This window comes from Stylophora pistillata, chromosome 3 (assembly GCF_964205215.1).
Source record: "Stylophora pistillata chromosome 3, jaStyPist1.2, whole genome shotgun sequence".
NCBI lineage: Eukaryota > Metazoa > Cnidaria > Anthozoa > Scleractinia > Pocilloporidae > Stylophora > Stylophora pistillata.
The window spans coordinates 7341622-7362500 of record NC_142521.1 but is presented as its reverse complement, the minus strand read 5'-3'; the positions used below and the strand labels follow the sequence as shown (position 1 = coordinate 7362500).

Below are 20879 nucleotides of genomic sequence, written 5' to 3'. Positions count from 1 at the left end.
AAAACAAAAAATTGCCCCCGCTACCAATATGCTTCGTTTTGGCGGAGTCGGTGCTGTAGTAGGACTAAATGGCAACTAGGAGGAATTGGTTTGAGCCTTGTCGACTGCAGAATTTTTCAGACTATTTTTCCACTTAACTAAAAATAACTTCTCATGGCAGTTCACCTGTGGGGTTGAGTTCTGCACCTGTTAGGGATAGAAAACTCCGGTAGTAAGCTAAATATGTGCCAAAACCTCCCATTAAGATTTCGAGATTTTTAAAACTTTAGACATCTTGAAAGCGAAAAACTTTTCATGTTTTACGTAACATTTTTTAGTCTTTGCAAGTTGAAATTGTATTGTCTGATTGTTTTTTCTTGATGATTATTACGACAAATTTAACAAGCATGCGCGAAAATCCCGGTCTGTCTGGTGTTCATTGTATATGTGGGCTTTCAATACAAATAAACTGTCGTCAATAATTAATTCAGTGTGAATTTGCGGGTTTCACATAGAGTGAAACGTTCATTCAATACTTACTCGCTCGAGAAACGCGGTAATTCATTACAGTTGAAGGTGAAAAAACATAAAACCCAAGGCAAGGAATGGACGAACCGTTTCACGAGGATTTTCTCAAGAAGGAGGAAGAGAAGGAAAGATGGGTTGAATATTGGGTCATTCTGAAAAACTGTGTTTTGTATTTTTACGATGATCGTACCGACCTGTGGCAAGAGTACTGCGACAAAATTGAAATCACAGCGAACGCACGATGTTCTGTCGTGAGGCGGAAGACATACAGCCATCGATTTAAGCTAGTTACCGAGGACGGAATATGGCTTCTGAAATGCCATACCAACTTGCAGAGACATCGCTGGATGCATGCGATCGACGAAGCAGTCAGGGAAATTTCCTCCGGCTTTGAATCAGCTAAACTTGCACTAGTGGAAGAATCATCGCGTGTTTGTTATTACGAGAAAGATTTATTTGGAAGGAGTTTCCGACGTGAAATGCGACAACTTGAAGCAGCGCGCGAAAGCAATAACAACAAAAACAACACACCAGGGGAACTCAATGTGAACTGCGATTCGAAGAAGGAAGCAGAGCGAGGCGAAAACAGAAGGTCAAGAAAGAGCTCTAGGTTGAAAAAGAGCTTTAAAAAAACTTTATCACTGCAGCAAGATCTTGGCAGCCCCATAGAAAATTTAGCTTTCTCTGACGACGAAGTCAGCGTTGATGGTTTTGCAAAGTTTCGAAATAACCTTTCGGTACCGGCGACAGGAGTGAAGTTAATTCGCGTGGTCAGTGCAAAGTGATCCGTGTCCTTATGATGGAACTAGTTGTTATACATCCGTGGCGCCAAATTTTCGCGCAAAAAAATCTAGCTTAAATATGGTTTGCTTGTTAACTGGTTTAAACTAAAAGAAATGTAGTCTAGCGCAGCAATTTTAAATCTAGTTTATTATTTTCTTTCATCTTCCGCTGTCAAATATAGTTTGCTAGTGGCTTCTCGCTTTAAATTTAATTTAAAATGTACATTTAAATGTGCGTCAAATTTGTCTTTCCAAGTAACATACATTTCCGACTTGTTTCCTACGATGGAGATTATCAATTGAAAAACTAAAGCAAGGCAGGACATTTACGTCATACATCAGTTTTCTTGCTGGCAAATTTCAAAAACGAAACAAAAAATCTTGTTTTTTCTCGCTGCATTTGCAAGCGTGTTTGACTAAGAATGATTACTTAAAGTAAAGCGATTTTTCGTACAGAAATTTAATTTGGAATTTAATAAATTCGCGCAAAGAAAAGGCGGCAGAAAAGATTACTTTGCTTTCAGAATATATAATCACAAGAAGGAGAAAATATAAAAACCTTTTTAGATGGCGTTTGGCCAAAGTAGTCATAAAGTTACGTTATTATGAAAGCAATACTCTCTAAATAGAGGTCGCAGTTAGTTCGGAATTAGTAAGATATAAGCTTCCGTCTGAGAGATAAGAAAGAGATATTAGTTAATTCTGTCTCGTATAATTGAGGCGTTTTCAATTTTTGAATTTTCAGCTTATCGAACGCATTCTTTGTTGACAAAAAATTGCCAGAGCTCTTGGGACAGAAGTGACGGCATGTCGGAGAAACAAACAGTTTATGATATTAACTAGACATGAAATGAGAGGACTGAAATTTGACTGAAAAAAAAACTGGTTCGTCAGTGTACTTTAATTTAAATTAAACAAGGTTTTTTAAAAGTTATATGAAATGTAAATAACAAGAATTGAAAGTTCTCAGTGAATGTTTTCACCAAGTGAAAGTAATAAAAAAGGGCTGGAAATAAGCTGGCTGATATTCCTGTTGGGTTTTGTAATCAGATAGATCAGAATTCTTGATTATAATTGTCTGACTGAAGAAAACAGTTTATTGCTTCTTGTTTGTGGTTTTGAATATCAAATGTCAATGTGATTTCAGACCTGTAGTATTCTCAAATCGTCCAAAAAAAAAGAGAACTTATTCAAGCGTTCGGAGTGGACAAACAGTTTGAAAGAATTTCTATATCACATTTAGAATTCATCTTCAAAAGACAAACGAATTTTTATATTCTCCCTGAATTAAGGGTGAATACATAAATTGGTGCAATTTGAATTTTGGCAAAACTACGCAGTCATGAGGTTAATTCTGATGACTTTTTACTCGTTAGTCTAAAACTGAGTAGGATGAGTTGATACCACAGTCGGGGTTAGCGCATTTTTCATTTGGTTTTAGACAAGACTTAACTTTTGCAGTTCTTTTCTTTCGTTATACAAATGATACCGACAAGTCAGGACAATCAAGGGATCTTACAAAATAATAAAAAATGACTGAAACACCCGCAAGTATACCAATATTTGATTCACCGGAACTCCCCTTGTTTCATGCGACAAAAAACAAAGATAAATACTGTCACCGTATAACAATTGTAACATTTATAATTTTATCAAGAAAAGCGATTTCGGCCATGGATGAAAAGGGTAATTGCTGAATTCGCTCCATTGCAACTTAGCCTCTTTGCTACCTTTGCGAGTTCGCCCTCCTAACTTTAAATGAGTCAGCCCCCACCTTGGCGATGTTGAAAAGATTTTCAGTAAAAAGGGAATGACATGAAATGAATACGAAAAATATCAGGGCGAAGACAATGCAAGTGAGTTGGACCCACAAAGATAACAGTGAAAACCCCATGAAGTAGGTAATCTAACTGCCCCCTTGCTGTGGGGTAGAACACAACTAATTGGCCACGAAGTCAACCTTCGCCTCCACAAAGGCCTAATGTTTTATCACTTACGGTTACATGCGGATTAGGAGGAAAACAATGCACGTTAATCTCGAAGTATTCTCTTCTCCAGCTTCTGTTGTTTTCACTTATCGCGAGTGTCTCCTGTCACTTGACCGGGAAAAAGAGACCTTTAAGACAAAGAATGATTCTGAAACGTTCCCACGAGAAGCTGTTTCTAAACTGTGAACAGTCGATTTATTCTTGCGCTAAATTTTTAAAATTGCCGTGAGCCGTAGCATTTAACCACATCACCGCAGGTAGGAATCATTTCAAATTGGAGCCAACATGAATTTCTTGGCATCAGGGCGGAAAAGATGTTTTTGCACTCCACATTTCACTTAAGTGTTGCAAAGATCGAAAAAAAGAATAGAGAACGGAAAAGCTGTGAACTTTATTACCATTCCTTCTCTGTTTTTCACCAGACGGAACCCTTTGTGGATAACATGGCTAAATTAATGAATTTGAAACGGTTAACGATGGCGTCAGAGAGAGGGATCTTCAAAAGGTAAGGTTCTTACTTTGTTATGGTCGAGAGCTGTCTAAGGTAAAAAAGCGGTAAATTGTACAAAAGTACATACATCAACCTCGACAAAAGGTTGGTCGTGTACATTAATAGTCCAGGTGAGGATAGTTCCGAAAAAGACTATCTTTAGTAGATCGATATAGTAGTGACTGGCGTTTCGACAACATGAGCGGAAGTCAACATCACAATCAGTCGTTGAGCGTTTGTCAGTCTACTTTTTAAGTAGCTATGAGTACAGTGATTGGTCAATTTTGTCGTGATGTTGTTATGAATAGGGTTCAAGCAGCTGCAGCGTAATTCGATCGGTCGTGATTTGATGATCAGTTTAATCCGTTGGTAAAGTTATCTCTAATGTGATCTCATATTAGTTGGCGTTTTCTAAACTACTCTGTATACTTGAAACTGATTCAGAAGATGTCAGATATGTTCCAAGAAGTTGGGAAAACAAAGTGCTTTAAACCAATCTCCGTGACAGCCTAGCGGAGCACTAGCAAAACAAACTCAAAACATTTCTTTGCCGTGTTTCTTACTGTGTTTTTATGTAATTAATCTATTTTTTTTTTAAATGAAAGATTTGACCTTGCAATAAAACCCATGTCATTATCAGGACGAAACATCCAAGTACCATTATGTACGTACACGGAAGACTGATCTAAAGGCTTAATTTTCTTAGAGTCGTAAGTCGAGATACTGTTTCGTTCGCGGTCTGATACGACGCAGTCATATTCATATGAATATTTGACCTTGTAACAGAAACCTCTCCAGGATCTTACCGGAACATACCATCATGTGCACAGACGACCTGAATTTTATTTTTATTCTGGATTTAGGATCGATATTCTGTTACTATCGTAGTCTGATACCAGGAATGTTATCATGTGATTATATTATAAACGAATATTTTGTTAGTGATGGAAATGATTTCATGAGGAGGAATGCGTTCGTAGCTTTTGAGTAATATTTGAATTAGAGTAGGCAGCCATAAAGCTGTTTTAAACACTTAAAAAGTGGAGTACAGTCACATATTTTTCTGGGTACATAGGAATAAGCCTAAATTGTGCAGCCATACCTTCATTAATTTGAGCTTCATTGCTATCTGGAGTAATTTGTCTCAAGTCACCTGGAAAAAAGGAAAATGCATCATGCGGTAGTTATAGTTTCCCCATAGACTTTTTTCTCTTTCTGTTCTCTAAATAACGTAACCATTCAACATAAAGTAATGCAAGTAACATTATTTCCTTTTACTAAAAAATTCGCATGCGCTATATTTTCCATTCAACATTTCCATACAAACCTCTTCACAGCAAGTACGACTCGCTAACTTTTTGCAGTTGCAGAAGATTTTTCAAACTTTCGATGCCTAGGCTCGATGTACAAGTATATCGTTATTACATAACGATTGGAATAAGAAAAATGATTGATTATCAACAAATGTCTGGAATATAGCCAAAAAAAGGTTGGCCTCGCTTTGTCTTAAATCTTTGTTTTAAATCGACTTTAGCGCATGGCGAGCAATATTCTTAGTTGCCTTACATATCTTTTAGTCTCAAAATAACACCATGGTCGTTATTCAAATTCTGTTGAATAAAAGTAATATTGTACAGATGTGCTCGTGTACTGAGCATGCGTGACCTTTGTTTCACCAAATTTAATAGCAAAGTTCATGGGATGCGCGACTTAACTTGCGTTACGTAACTGGATCCTCACCTTGAGTAACAGGTCCGTCGTCCTGACGGGGAGTGGGTACTAGGGAAAACAACAAAAACAACAAAAAAGGTTAAAAAAGTCTTGCATCCTGTTTTTGAAAAAATGTGCAAGATTGATTGCGACTTCCTTTTCCTTGTGTGTGGTCATCCAACTGTCAAAAAACATGGAGGTTAACTTAACTTAACTTAAGGAGGGAAGCGCAATAACCTATTACAGTTTTCTAATCTGCGACCCTCACACCCACCCACCCCACCCCAGGGGACGACATCCACCACACAGTAATCTCGTGTGTGGGAAATTAACGTCTCCTACCTCTAACCCTGCAGGAGACTGGGTCTACGGTTTATTTGTCCTTATCCGAGAAGGCTAGAATATCTATCCATTTCTTGATATTATAGATACTTGATAAAGGTAGCACATTCTCCTCAGTTATTTTAAGACCCGGCATGAGTGTTGGTCCGGTCGGGGCTTGAACCCTCGATCTCCCGCACAACAGTCTGGCGCTCTACCAATTGAGCTAACTAGGAGGCAGTCAAATGAAACGATGCCAAGGTTAGGCTGCTGAAAGCATTTTTTTTTTTTTTTTTAAAGGAACGCCCAAGTATTAAATGGCGAAGTGAAAGGCAAAACTGAATAACTTGTCGGGGTCTAGTGAAAGTAAAATAATTCCATCCCAAATCTCAATATGAAAAAGGATCCGTCAATTGTGCTCGAGATTTTCCCCTAATTTTCGATTATCTAACAATTGAACAAAAGAAGCAGTTTGTGGTTCCACGTCACGGTTTTGTGATTTGTTTGCTTCGACATGGTGTGATATTTCTGGTGATTTTCTCTATCATCCAATTATAGACTACAATAAGCAACTGGAAATCTCTTGGAATAAAGGAAATAAAATTAACGTTTTACGTAGGTTCGGGAAGAACTACTCAAATATAAGCTGTTTGGACAAATGCAGCGAAAAAAGTATGGTTTTTGCGCACTCTCGGTTTACATATGAGTCGGTTTTAGATTTTAAACCTCTTAGCTCTAAGCTTTGAAAAATCCTCGAATTGTGGTCTGTAATGGGATATATTGTTTCGCAGATGCCATTATTATGCAATCATTCGTTCCTATTCACAAGCGATTTAGATTGTTGTTGCGAGAAGTAATCGTTTCGTTCGAGGTAGCTAATTAGTTACTATGAGCAATGCAATTTACCCCCATCCTGAGTTTCTAGAAGTACCCCCAGGCCACGGGGGTTAGATTGTTTTGTTTTAATCTCTGCAACAAAGATACAGTGCAGCTCAGTGTAACGTAACAGAGGATGTTAAGCATGATAGATGAACATTGACGAACCGACGAAACTAATATACCATTTCGAACGGTAGAAACTCTCAAAATTGTCTTTTAGGTTTCCATTGCTTTGCTTTTGCAGCCTTCGTCAGAAATAAAATACAGACGGTTGTGTAGCAGACATAGAATTGACTCCCCTACCTGGTCGTATGAGCACATTTCCTCCTGCACTCGCGATCAAAACAGATAAAACACATAGGAGCCCTCCAAAAGTGAGGATTTGAACTTGAAAATTACCCCTGGGGTCCATTTCGAACAGCGATCGAAGTGAAATTATCCAGTGTTACATGAGATTTTATTCTAATCGCTGAGCCAAGCGGATATCCTGTTGGGCGACCTTTTCAGTTGAGAAAGGTCGTATTACTTCTATGTACGCACTTCGGTTAGCTGATCGAGGTACAGACCTTATATGTCTATGTAGAACGTCTGTAAATAATCCGAGAAAGACTTCCTTCAACTACCCACTGATTCAAGGACCACCTTCATTCACCAGATACTTAACGTGCACACAGGCAATGAGGGAGAGACTTGGCCCGTCGTTGACATTCATGTATCCAATAGGCGCCGCTATCTTCGTCTCCAACTAGTATATAAAATTGTAAATGATTATCACTGTCCCAGGCAACTTCAAGGGTATTTTGTATTGAGATCAGAACTTCGTCGTAAAGCCCTCAGAGATAGTAAGGAACTCCATCTCCTAAGATACAAAACAGCTATGGGCCAGTCAACATTTGAGTATGCCGCTGCAAAGGAATAGAATGACCTCCCCAAAGAACTGCGTGCTTGCGAAACGCTGAGAATTTTTAAATTGAAAACTTTTAAACTTCTATTAGAATCAGATAAGGCACAACACAAATGTAGTATATAAGGTTTTTTTTAGGGGGGGTGGGTGATTATCTATTTAATCTTAACTTATTGTAAATTGTATTTACGCACTTCCGTTAGCTGATCGAGGTACAGACCTTATATGTCTATATAGAACGTCTGTAAATAATCCGAGAAAGACTTCCTTCAACCACCCACTGATTCAAGGACTTCCTTCATTCACTAGATACATAACGTGCACGCAGTCAATGAGGGAGAGACTTGGCCCGTTAACATTATCCAGTTGGCGCCGCTATCTTCGTCTCCAACTAGTATATAAAATTGTAAATGATTATCACTGTCCCAGGCAACTTCAAGGGTATTTTGTATTGAGATCAGAACTTCGTCGTAAAGCCCTCAGAGATAGTAAGGAACTCCATCTCCTAAGATACAAAACAGCTATGGGCCAGTCAACATTTGAGTATGCCGCTGCAAAGGAATAGAATGACCTCCCCAAAGAACTGCGTGCTTGCGAAACGCTGAGAATTTTTAAATTGAAAACTTTTAAACTTCTATTAGAATCAGATAAGGCACAACACAAATGTAGTATATAAGCTATTTTTTAGGGGGGGGGGGTGATTTTCTATTTAATCTTAACTTATAGTAAATTGTATTTTTTTTATAGTATTTATATGCACTGATCACCGGTTTATACCAGCGTTTTTCTATGTTGATTTCGCTGATCGGTTTTTTTCAGTTTAAATAAAGCATTTATTATTATTATTATTATAATAGTCAACAGCAATTTATCTTATTTTAAATGCGCAGAGTATCCTCCTTTAAACACTCAATCTTAATCTAAATTAAACATATGACGAATTCGTGAACGCGTTGCAGTCGCTCTTAGAAGGATTGAATTGCACTTAGATGGGTTTACTTTTTGGCACAATGATGATGTCACGTCAGCTTGTCACAAAACGAGACTTAACAACATGTTACCAAACACGCTTATCCTTTAGGGTACAATTAGCTGTTTTCACGGAAAAATGTCGAAGGGAATAAAAAAAACTCTCATTTCCAAAACGACTCTCTTTCCTTTATGTTATCACTGTTATATCTCCCTGGGCCGGATTATTCAATGCTGGGTAAGATAACTTTGTGCAAAATCTGATTTCAGATCTGAAAGCCCCATGAGAAAATTCAGCAAAATTCTTTTGGTTTACAATTTGATGGCTGTATGCCCTAAAAAGGATAGAGAAAACTATCCGGAAAAGGCTTGTGAGCAAAGGAATAAAAAAAACCCTGATAAACATTTAACCCTGAATTAGCACTAAGCAGCCTTCCAACAACTGATTCCTCATGTTTGTATTTCTTTGCCACCATAACTAACTTGTTCCATTTGTCAAAGACAGTTGTTACCACAATTGGCAGTAACGACGAAATCTGATCGACCAATTTGCCGTTATCGATTAGAGTAAAGACAAAGCTGTTCATGGTCACGCACTAAAGGAATCACTTTATTTGACGTCGATTTTGTGGTAAAAAACGAATCGAAAGTGGTCTGTACTCTTATCGACAGCGATGCTGGTCATCACAGCGGTCAAAATGTTCTGAACTTACCCGGCTGCGCCTCGTGAGTCTACAACATCTTAAACATTTTCATGACGAATGTAGTTGTCGGTAGTACATAAGACTGTTCTGGATCGGCGTTTTACAACAAATAATTAATACAAGGAAAGGACACAAATCTTCTTAGTAAAAAAATTTAATGTGAATCATAATGTTTCTTATCTAATTTATAATTAGTTTCCACATACTTATTTTTTCCTGTGATCGATAATAAACAATTAATTAACTTAACTCACGCATCCTTTTTTTGTGTTCTAAGTTACAGTGTAATGTTTTCTTTTGTGGTTGTAATGTACTTTTTTTAATAAATCTTTTCTGTTTGATCGAATAAATAAACTATTACACAAAGAAAAGAAAACAACGTCAAAATCGAGAATAATCGAGGTGTCAGAAACTTCGCGTTCCTTTAGTGCGGGGTCCAAGAAGCACAGCGGTCAAACGTCCAGCATGCGCAAATGAAACAATTCTGCCCGGCCGCGCGACAATTTCCCGCGCAAAATATCAAAGGAAAACATAAGAAACAACCGCTGTCTCAAAAAAATTAGCGGAGGAAAATTGAAACGTTCGCAGGAATCTGTAAAAGGAAACAAAAGTACCCGAAAAGGTAAACTAAAGACTTTTTGAACACAAAGCTTATTCAAGTACGGGTATCCTGTTGATTTAACATTCTGTTTTTAGCTTTACCAAAAAAGTTATACACTTTTAAAACACCATGACTTACTGGTTTGTATTTTTTTTTTGTATTTTTTATTTTTGCAACTTGTGTGAGACAACTTGGTTCCGATAGCTTGGACTGAGCACGCCACCTGAGCATTACAACGTTCGCACAAGTGCAGACGTTTGACTGGTGTGTTTTTCTTGGGTCAAACTTATCTGTCTGTGACTACAGTACAGATGAAGTATCTCCGACCCTTTTTTCTTTTAATTGACCCTACCCTCTTCTCCAATCCACAATCGGTGATGTTTCACCCATATTGCGTTCTCAACACAAGGCTTTGGTTCATATCGATAACCTTTGCCAAGCTTCTTATAGTCGAACGTGTCGTATCCACAGTACAGGGAGAAGTTAGAGATGGGGGGCACCGTTTTTGTACCGTCCTCGCTTGTCTTGGAAAGTCGTAACATGCGCGACGCAAACGCTCGATGAACTCCCATGTACGTTACACAAACGTTCCTCGCCTGCCAATCAAACTCGCCCACGTGATTCAGACGAACGTCGTGGAAAAATAACCGACTTGATATGTTGTTGAGCCACATGGCGATCTGCTGGTCAGCGTGCGGATGACACAACATGGTACGCGCGTCTTGGTTCAAGAATTTGTCAATAATGTCGCGTGAAAACATCATCCATGATTCGTCAACCCACGTCATGTTTACTTCACAGTGAAAATGTCCCCAGCAGAGATTCTGGTTAGGGCGCCAAGGTAACTCATTCAAAAGCTTCTTAAGACATAGAAAGTAGTCATCGTCCGTGCGAAGAAAATATTGAAAGTCGTAACTAGCAGCAGCCCATTTGGCGTGGTACAAGAAGCGGAGTCCAAACTCTATCCCGCCCAGAAGTGGTTGGAACTCAATGTCGCCATATCGGTAGGTTTCGTTTAGGAGGATTTTCTGGATCCTCTTGTTGACGACTTGTCCGTCTGTGAAAAAGTGGCAAGCTGCCTGCAGGGATGGGCATAAGATTAGCAGTTACAATCTTTAGTAGTGTATGACCAAGAGAAAAAAATGGGACATGGAAGGAGGCGTCAGGTCCAGGCCTTCGTATGTGTCAATTTCACTTAAGTTATTTAGAGACTGTTTCCACACTCTCCAACGGAAGTATGTTATGTGACATCTCCGCATCAACTTAATTTAAAACTGAAAGGCTTTGTGAGGATGCTTGATAGTTTGTGGACTCACAACTAACCAGGGGTACAACTTGATCTCAGTTGGCTCGAGAGGGAATCTAATAAACTGACTAATCATAAGGCTGTGGCGCTTACCAATAAGCAAAGATTGGCGAAACATGTTCCCCGACGAATTATATTTACCAACAATTTGTTTTTTCATCGCTAATGAAAGTCAGGAAACGTAACCATTAGCAGAGACAGACAATTTATTCTCGGAGGTTTAAACATTGTGCTTTTGAGTGTCACCCCTAAACAAATGTTATTATGAAGAAAATTATACTCAAAATGAATATTTGAGTATTTGAGCATTTAAGGATTTGTACAAAGTACTGGAGCAGAAACAATAGGACATAGGTCCCCTAAGAGGTTTAAGCTCCAACAAACCCACCCATCCCACCCCAGGGGAGGACATCCATGCTACATTTACTAATTAAAGATGAAATCTTTTAACCTTTTGACCCCTAAAGGTGACTAGCATCTAATTTCTCCTTACAACATCACTCTTGGGTCACAGATTAAGGTTATGAGAATAAAAGAAATGATCACCAACTTAAGAAGCTCTTGATTTTTAGACAAATTCTCCTTGTCAGCACCATAGGAAATGTATAGAGAACAGTAGGGAGAATATGCATACTGATGTTAAGGTGAAAAGGGTTAAGAGCCCCTCAATTTCCTCCCCTACTATTCCCACCACCACCAATAGGTAAAAAAAAAAAACTTGCTGAGAAGATTCAGAACGGAACACTATTCTGGATCAAATTCCCAACGGGCCAGTGAGAAAAGCAGGCTCACTGTTTTATAAATTTATCTCCTGTTGAACTGTAACATCAAGGGAATTTTCAAGAAGTTTTGTCATTATGCCGCCGGCATTATTCTCGGAAGTCTGACTATAGCATCACGCCCAAAATTATGCCGGTATAATTTACCTGATCCTAACCATGAACAACAGAACTAACCTCTTTTACACTGCAGTATTTCCACCAAGTCTGCCGTATGGCGTCTCTTCGTTCCCAGCGCGCAGGCGCTGACGACACAATTATCACAAGGAGAACACTAGGCTTGTCTTCCCCAAGGTCTTGGATATGACTTATAGGAAGTCCGACAGTGACGTCAGGAAGTGGCCAGACAATTTCACCTTGAATCTCTCTGACATTGATGCGGAAGGGAAGGAGATCTGGTTGATCCTGCATGACAGGTTTTTCTGGAGGAATCAGGTTTATGAACAGTAAGAGCACTCCTGCTAGAAGGACAACAAGTTGGAAGAGTCTGTATCTTCGAGGAATGAACATAACAGCAGTGAGGTCCTGTGAGGGGTGTAGTTCAGTGTCACCGTCTCAGCATTGCTGAAAGAAAGTGGCTTTTTAAGGATGTAATACAGGTAGAATCCGTTCACCATTCGGTTACCTATGCTTTTCTTTCTTTGTATTTAGGTGTTTTTATTGTTTCTTAACCCTTTCACTCACAAGATCCCTATAGTAATTCTCCTTACTGTCTGCGATACAATTCTTATCAGGTTACGTCAGAGAATCTGTTGTTGGATCAGTCTTACTGATATTTTTCTTTACTCTCTTCCCTTACCTGCTTAGTATTGTATTGATATTGTAAGGAGAAATTCTGTCTTGGTCACTTACCGGAGTTGAAGGGGTTGAAAAATCATTACACGAATGAATATTTTACAATATTTGCACAAACATGACGGAATACTTGGTACTACATAGTTACACGTAGCTACACAGGATAATTACACTACTACAAGCAATACATTGATTATAATAATAACCAAATAATTTAAAAAAACTGAAGTAACACTATGGTTTCTATGGTTTCCAGAAACAGTGTCATATGGAAAATAAATAACTGCGATCCTGCAGTTTAAAAGTGTTTCATTTTTTTACAATGTTTAAGGACTGGTCAGTATTTATATCCCTGGGAGAAGGGCAGGAACTGGTGGTTAATTAGCAGTCAGTTTTCAATATCCCTCTCTTTAAACTCTGTAGGCGACAATCGACTGCTCCCTTCGTCATCTTATTTAATTTTTACCGCTAACCTTACTAAATAAAATGGATTAGAAAGTTTGGGTTTTTACAGAAATATTTTGCCTTCTTGACCAAAAGAAAACATAAGCATGCTACGCATGCAAGAGTTATTTTTTGGATGGGTGAGATGAAAATGAACACTCAGTAACTGATGATTTGTACCACAGCTTAAAATATCTCTATAAAAAGTTTCTTATCCACTGCAAGAAATAAGATCTATAACTGTCCATTAGGTATGTATACGAAATGGTGGCCATATTCTGCTTGAAGAATTTCTTGATCATTTAAGTTTGCGGCTGTTGGATCGCATTCACATCTGGTTTGGCATTCTTTTTTTTCTATATAGTAACTTATGCTTGCCGCAGTAATGCAGTGTTATTACTCAATGAGGGAGGGTGTTGGGATTTTCGTTTTTGCGGTTTCGGCTATTTTTCAAATCGGTTTTTCGGTTTTTTTAGTTTTAGTGTTCAATGCAGTTTGCGGATTTTTCGATTTTCGGCGTCTGGTTTTCGATTTGCGTCCAAAATGCTAACGGGTTTTCGGATTTGGTATATACGATGTGGTCTTCCCTATTTGGGTTCCGGTTTCTCTTCAATCTGAGTGGCAGTCAGGGGCGGATCTAGGGGGAGGGTGCAGGGGGTGCTCACCCCCCCTTCCTGAGATGACCTGCGGCTTTCTAGTACAAGTGGTATTCTATTGTATCGTTTGATATGTATTCTCAACAGTTCATATTATGTTATTGTCCAGGCAAAAGCCTCCTTCGTATTCGCTATTACAATTTGTTTACGTCCGGTCACCAGTCAGTTACGCCATTCTTTAGTGGTGCACACCCTCCTCAAAAAAATCCCAGATTCACCCCTGGCAATTATGCTCCTCCATTAATCTCGAATAGCCGCCAGACCTCTGTATGCTCCACTTGTCCCATTGTCCCAACTGTATCGGATCAACTAAAGTTTTGATAATTGGGATTTGAAAATTGATCAGTTTTGACGGTTTTGCTTGTGGTTTTCGGTTTTGATCAATTTTTTTTTTTGCGGTTTCGCGGTTTTGGATGACTTTTTCTACGGTTTTGCAGTCATTAATAGACCCCAACGCCCCCCTCCTCAACGTGTTTGTTCCGTTTTGAAATATGTCATTGCGCTCTGCGGGTCATTGTTTGTTTAATTACCTGTAGCCAATAATCACCAAAGCGGAAGGGTATGATACCGGGTATCTCCGTTGTGTTAGTTTGTTGTGTATGGGGTTGGAAACAGAGAAAATAAACTACTACTCAATGGCCGTCAAAACAAACTGTTTTTTATCGTTTGTGACGACCACTCGAAATACCGATCTGATCTGTTGACGCAGTTGAACAAAATGTCAGAGTAAAAATACAAATTTTGCAAATTTGCCTGGCTCTGTACATCAAATTCGTTCTTGAATTCACTTTTTCTTTGAATAATATGTCGAAACTGGAAGCAGTTTGATTATGTTTCTGCTTTTTTGTTATGTCTAAATTTACGTCAAAGCGTTTGGTTCTGGACCGGGCTTCTGATAAACGATCCACGACTTACCTGTCTTTCGAATAAACGTAAACTGCTCGTGGAATCCGGATTTTAACCCACATCACCGATTCTGCCCCGGGTTAGACAGGTTTAGTCAAACTTAACCTACGTGAACCTGTTTCTTGCAAATGCTTTCATTTGAATTGAGATCCACTCGATCAGTCCATCAGTTTAGAAAGTGCGCGCCAGTGACCGGTTGGCCGGTACCTCTAACAACAGGTTGTACCGTTACGCTTATTAAGTCTTTTTAAAGGAGACAAGAGAACTTAACAATTAAGATAATTTTCAATTTGTTATCTGACGTGAGAGTGGCTTTGCTAGTATCCATTCGTTCGGCATCTTTGGAAGATTGTATTCAGTCAATTTGAACCGTATTCAGATGTTTGATACCCAGTTTGTGTTGACTCGTATCCGACCTGCTGGTCGATTCGTACCCGTCCAAACATTCAGTGGCTATAAAAACCCAGGAAGTACTCTGAAATCATACTTGTGATTTAAACTCACGCTTATGATTTCAGATCGAATGGCACTTCACCCAAGTTCAGTTACCATTCATATTCACATCTGTACAAACTTTTTTTTTTATTAAATCTAAACTCTTTTTTCATGGTTAACGTGCGTATATCGAGTTCTGGATGCACGCGGGAAGTTTGGAGAGCACGAAAAATGCGTAAGAGTAGCTCGAGGCGCAGCCTCGAGCTACTCTAGCTTTTTGAGGGCTCTCCAGACTTCCCACGTGCATCCATAACTTGATATACGAACAGCTCAAAGCATGAACAAATCTTTTACAAGACAGCGACAGAAAGGATCTGCGCGAAGAAGCTTTTTTATTTTGATAGAGTGCAAAATTCTCACAACGCACAAAAAAGTAAACAAACGTCCCTATTGGCTGACAAAAAAAATGCCACATTTTATACTTTGGTTTGAGCGAGCGCATTTAAATCCAGATAACCAGGCGGTGTGCGCACTCTGATTGCGTTGCATCATGGTCGTAGAACAAAAATTGAGTCATTTGCATCTTGAAGCGTTAGAGTGAACATCTTTGGTGGCAGCGAGATGCGACGTGAATATACGTGGATCATAATGGGGATTCACCGTCTGTTGCTATTCCTTCGAAATTCAAAACGTTTGACGGGCCTGTGCGACTCCTGTCAATTCTCCGTGACAAATTCGTTCTTAGGAGGCAACTGACGTTATTTAGAAAGATTCGAAACTGCAAACTGCCTAAGAATCTCGACACAAATGGCAACAGTTACACCCACAACCGATGGGGGAATGAATCACATGAAAGTCAGTAATTATATTCCTAGACGCGAGTTATTCAACTGTGAATTGACTCTTGACATGCAAAGGAATATTAGAGAGACAGAGACCTTGTAATGCACGAACTTTTTCCACCGAGCGTAAATAGGAGAAGCCCCACGCCTCCTAAGAATGAACGACTTTGTCACGCTCCACGTTTATTGAACGTACAGAGTTTCAAAATACCCTTCGAGAATAGAGGAAACCTATGTGAGGGTTTGAGAAACGTATTTTTGGAGTTATTACTTCAGGAGAGAAGTATACTCTGAAACAAAGAAAATAGCGCGCGCACAGAAGAAAATAGTGCCTTTTGTAACACAATCTCATCCGGCTTTGCCAAACCTCAAGAACATAGAAATGGAGAATTATGACACCTCAAAACTGGCCCTTATCATCACATCGCAAAGGAAAGTCATCAAAAGGTATCCTAATAAGAGCTAAACTTTGAGAATAGAAGATTTAAAAGCGCTAGCGAATGGCAGGAGACACACAGGCCAATCAACACCTTTCAACAGTCGACTGCCTTTTTTTTTCCGGCTTTCCGGCGTGTCGCCTCACGCCTTCATTCAATGATCAAGATAGAAGATTTACCCCACGACACTCGCCATTATTTAATTTTCCTTCCCTTCGGAAAGTAGATTTACAACACGATCGATAAATGCCCTTGCAGTTGTAACACTATGTAACGCAACACACTAAAACACAGCAATGGGCCTTTTCGCTCCACAAAAGGGTCTCAAACACTATCACTTAAAAGGCATAATACATTGGTACCGTTGGAGTGCGTTTGAGCCCGTTTGATCAGAGCTGTTGAACGAGGATCAAAGTGACCATACAAATCTTTGAAAGGCTTCAAACTACGACGTACAACGAATTTGATCTGCTCGAAATCCGGTCTCAAATTACATGCTAAAATACAGTGCTTTCGTTTGTCCTTGAGAACGATATAATACGTGACAAATACGCACGAAAAATACTTCTACACGTTCAGAATATATCAAATTATATTTACCTATAGTGAAAGGAAAAAGAAATGGCCTAACGTTTACGGAATATTCAGTCAAACTCTACCCATTTCTACCGCTTTTACCGCCATATTGAAAATAACGCTACCATAATGCAATGCAATCGGAGTGCGCACACCGCCTGATTGATAACTGTGAATGAAAAGCTCAAAATTAACTGATAAATGGAGAAAATCAAAGCTAAATGAAGTCAAGTGTCACTATAAAATGTTTTAAAAGTAAAAAAATGGACAAATTTGAGAAACGCGCAACTTGCGAGTTTTTTTCGGCTTTCTTTCTGCTGCTTGTTGGATCAGGACCTAAAAGGTCAATGCCGATAGAAAAATTGGGCAGTTCTTCGCTGGTTTCTCCCATATTTCAAAGAGAAGGAAAACAGGCCGGCAAGTCTGCAGCCAGGTAAAAAAAAAAAAAACTCACATCATCTTATTTGCGCACCGACGTGCGTAAAGAAAGATTTTGTCACAGCGGCCCAAGTGGACTTATGTGGGGCAAGCATGCGCGCTATGTTATAAATAACAATTACCTTCAGACTCAACCAATTTATTACACAAAGGTATGTAGTCTTTTAATCTTTTTCATATTATGATATTTTTTATGGCCTTTAGTATCCATAGTCATCAATTTTTTCTCCCCAGGCCTACTTAAAACGTCAAAATTTTCATGATCTGCCGAACCTAATAGCCCCAGTTAATTACATGAAGAGATCGACGTTTGAATCAATTAAGTACAACAGATGTTATCTGGGTCGACCTGAGAATTTAAGTTGGACATGGCCAGTCGGTCAGTTCGAGTACATAGCTAGTCCGATTCAAACGTCGAACTATTCATGTACCAAACCTAAAGCATGAATTATTAGGATACATTTTTTGATTCCACAACCATCTTTGGTCGCTTGAAGCATGCACATCAAATTGGAGAAAATGGTGGGTTTGCGGAAAAGGTAGACAGTCGTTTCCGACGAGGTCATGTGTTATTCGTACTTTGTCACGACAAAATATTCCTGTAGAAAATGTGGTCACTCTGTTTGTAACCGTCGCTCGGTGTTTAAAGAAGAACGCTAAACTCGGTATATCGTTCCGAGGCAGAAAACTGATAGAGGTTTGTTATCAGATGCAAGCGGGAGAAAATCCTTTAAACATACGATTATTGCCTAACGGTGAAAATTATCATCGAGTGACTGTGAGTCGGAACGTGAAAAAGACTTGGATCGCAAGAACAATTTTCAAACAATTTTCAAAGCTGTATAATACTGTGTACAATTTTGTACAATACTGTGTACTGTTTTCAACAATTTTCAAAGCTGTGTAATACTGTGTACAGCCGCCCTCTTCCAGTCCAGTCATTCCAGTCCGCCTCCCGGTCAGTTCAATTGGTTAGAGCGCCGGATTGTGTTGTGCGGGAGGTCGAGGGTTCGAGCCCCGGCCAGACCAATACTCATGGTCTTAAAATAACTGAGGATTTGTTACCTTTCTATAATATCAAGAAATGGATAGATATTTTAGTCTTTTCGGATAAGGACGAATAAACCGTAGGCCCCGTCTCCTGCAGGGTTAGGGGTAAGAGACGTTAATCTCCTACGCACGAGATTACTGTGTGGTGGATGTCCTCCCCTGGGGTGGGGTGTGTGGGTTTACTGGGCCCGCAGTAATTGGCGTAAGCTGTTGCGGTGTCCCTGCCTGTCGGCGAAGCTAATAAACTAAACTAAACTAAACCACTTGACTGATGAGAGCTTTGAAATATAATATTAAACCCACACATACACGCACAAAGTGCGATTATGAACCTATTGCACTGGTCAGCGGATTCACTTTAAAAGTTAAAAGGAAATGATGGAAGGAGCGAGTTAGGGGTCACATTTAAAGTCCTATTGAAACTTAGCAAATGGCGTCTTTTTCTAAGTAATAAAGTTATGGCCATGCAGAGAATATTTAAATGGAGCACAAAGAAGTCTCAAGTGATGGGAAAAATGTTGGGTGATGTGTGACAATTGAGGCTAGCAATGCATCATGGGAGAGTTTCTTTCACACCGCTTCCTAACCATGTGATTTGACCTTATTTGATCAGTGAAGAATTTGCGTGAAACTCGACGGGTTACAATTCACAGGAAATCCTGATCGGACGAGAAGTTAGAGTTTTATAAAGAAAATTTATGACATGAGTTTGGATCCTAAGATAATCAAAATGCGCGCAAAATGAATTTTACAATTCCAAATTTGGGCATCGCGTGTGTTTCATTGGAGCAACTTAAGAATACAGGACCGAAGAGGTCGCATGCTCTGAAGAACGCGTCATAACACAAAGCATGTATTGCGATTCAATGAAATGAAAATACGAAGCCATGTATTCTACAGTTTTACCAAAGATAGTTTTCGTAATAAAAACTGAATTAACGTTTACACAGTAAGTTTGACTCTGATAACGCCCACGGTCGAGCGTTAAAAAAGGACGCCACTTAAGCAAAACTTATTTCACGCAGATTGCATCGTACAATTAATGTCTGCTTGCAAGGGTAGAACTGAGTAGCTTTAGATTACCAATTTTTTCTGAGACGAAGTTTAGAGAAACCATTCGAGAATCGAGGGAAACAAAACTGTTTCCCTCGCGAGCAGACAATAAGCGCTTTGCTGTATATCTTAGGGCCGAACATAATAAACAAGCAAACATAAGCGTTTGCCAAACGCATCACGGTCGATACTGTGAGCACTACAACATCAGGGACCTTAAGCAGTCAGGGCACCAACACCCGGTGTTGCCTCGGCGTTGCCTCGGCGAGGAAGATATCGATTGCAAAAATAAACCTATATCTCTCGCCAGAATTTTGCGAATGGCTGAATATATTAACCATTTCTTACGACGCCACACCTCGGCTTGCGCACTGCATTTTTGAGAAGCGTTGAATCTTGATTGGAAACTTTCTGTTCTCAGACCACGCAAATTTCGGTGGTCTCAGGTGTTTGTTTTGTAAAGGACAGCTAAGAAGTTTACAGAGTTTAAAACGCACGAACAAGCTATCATTCTGCTCACAGACATTTTGTTTGCGACGTCTTCGTTGCCGTCGTGGTTTGATTTAAGTCCATGTAAATACTACAGACATACCTTTGAAAACCTATTTTTAGAGTCCTGCTACCTCACCATTCGATGTCATCTTTCAGTAATGTGGAAAGCGCTGTTTTTCAGCCTCAACCCACTCCAAGGTGTTTTCAAGTAAAAGTGGAAAGCTAGCGACGAGTGTCTAGAATCTCTGAGAAATGCTGAGAAGAGAGCTTTAAAGGTATTATGCAAATATCACACTACTAGCCCTGAGCAACGTTCTGATCACGTGCAAATCCCGGACATTGATGGCTCAGGATTGAATGTCTTTCGGAATTCAATTAGCATCCCGAGCGGGATACATTGTAATTTATGCAGGGTGATGTGATTAGTTATCAGCAATAGATTAAATAATAAAATAAATTAATAAACATAAATTTATTTAATCATAATAGAACGTGTGATTACCTTGACATGCTCCTCGGCTTTGGTTATAGGCCACTTATCACAAAAGTCACACGTGTAACACATCATCAGCTAAGTTGATTGATCACATTTACACAAACGTGCCTACTATGGGGCGGATCACTACCGGATCAACGAAACATTTGTAAATACAAAAAAAGCCCTTTATCTGAGCAACTGAATTTTGCGATTTCAAAGCGAATGTAATAAAGGGGCGGTTGAACTTCGTGGTGTGCAATTTTGGTCAGAAATCATACTTGTAATTGCAAATGATTTCAGATCAAATTGCAACACAGGCAACCAAAGCGTACTGTGT

The 20879-nt window shown here is 39.3% G+C and overlaps 3 protein-coding genes across 3 annotated transcripts in view; 1 reads left to right on the top strand and 2 right to left on the bottom strand.

The window, feature by feature from the left end:
* The window catches only part of LOC148734346 (uncharacterized), a 25825-nt gene extending 18691 nt beyond the window's left edge, over positions 1–7134 (bottom strand). The window contains exons 1-3 of the mRNA XM_088751625.1: positions 6981–7134; positions 5508–5546; positions 4870–4920 (exon numbers count right to left, since the gene is read on the bottom strand). Coding sequence (XP_088607751.1) covers positions 4870–4920; positions 5508–5546; positions 6981–7089 — 199 coding nt within the window. The 5' untranslated portion in view covers positions 7090–7134. The remainder of the gene's footprint in view (positions 1–4869; positions 4921–5507; positions 5547–6980) is intronic.
* LOC148734347 (uncharacterized) lies at positions 472–2305 on the top strand. The gene has a single exon (XM_088755325.1). The coding sequence runs from the start codon at positions 585–587 to the stop codon at positions 1290–1292; it is 708 nt and encodes a 235-aa protein (XP_088611451.1). The 5' UTR covers positions 472–584; the 3' UTR covers positions 1293–2305.
* A 2005-nt stretch (positions 7135–9139) lies between the features above and the next one.
* LOC148734345 (beta-1,3-galactosyltransferase 6-like) lies at positions 9140–20300 on the bottom strand. The gene is made up of 3 exons (XM_088751626.1): positions 20165–20300; positions 12118–12504; positions 9140–10934 (listed from the first exon to the last, which is right to left on the bottom strand). The coding sequence occupies exons 2-3, from the start codon at positions 12448–12450 to the stop codon at positions 10194–10196; spliced, it is 1074 nt and encodes a 357-aa protein (XP_088607752.1). The 5' UTR covers positions 12451–12504; positions 20165–20300; the 3' UTR covers positions 9140–10193.
* Positions 20301–20879: the final 579 nt, after the last annotated feature.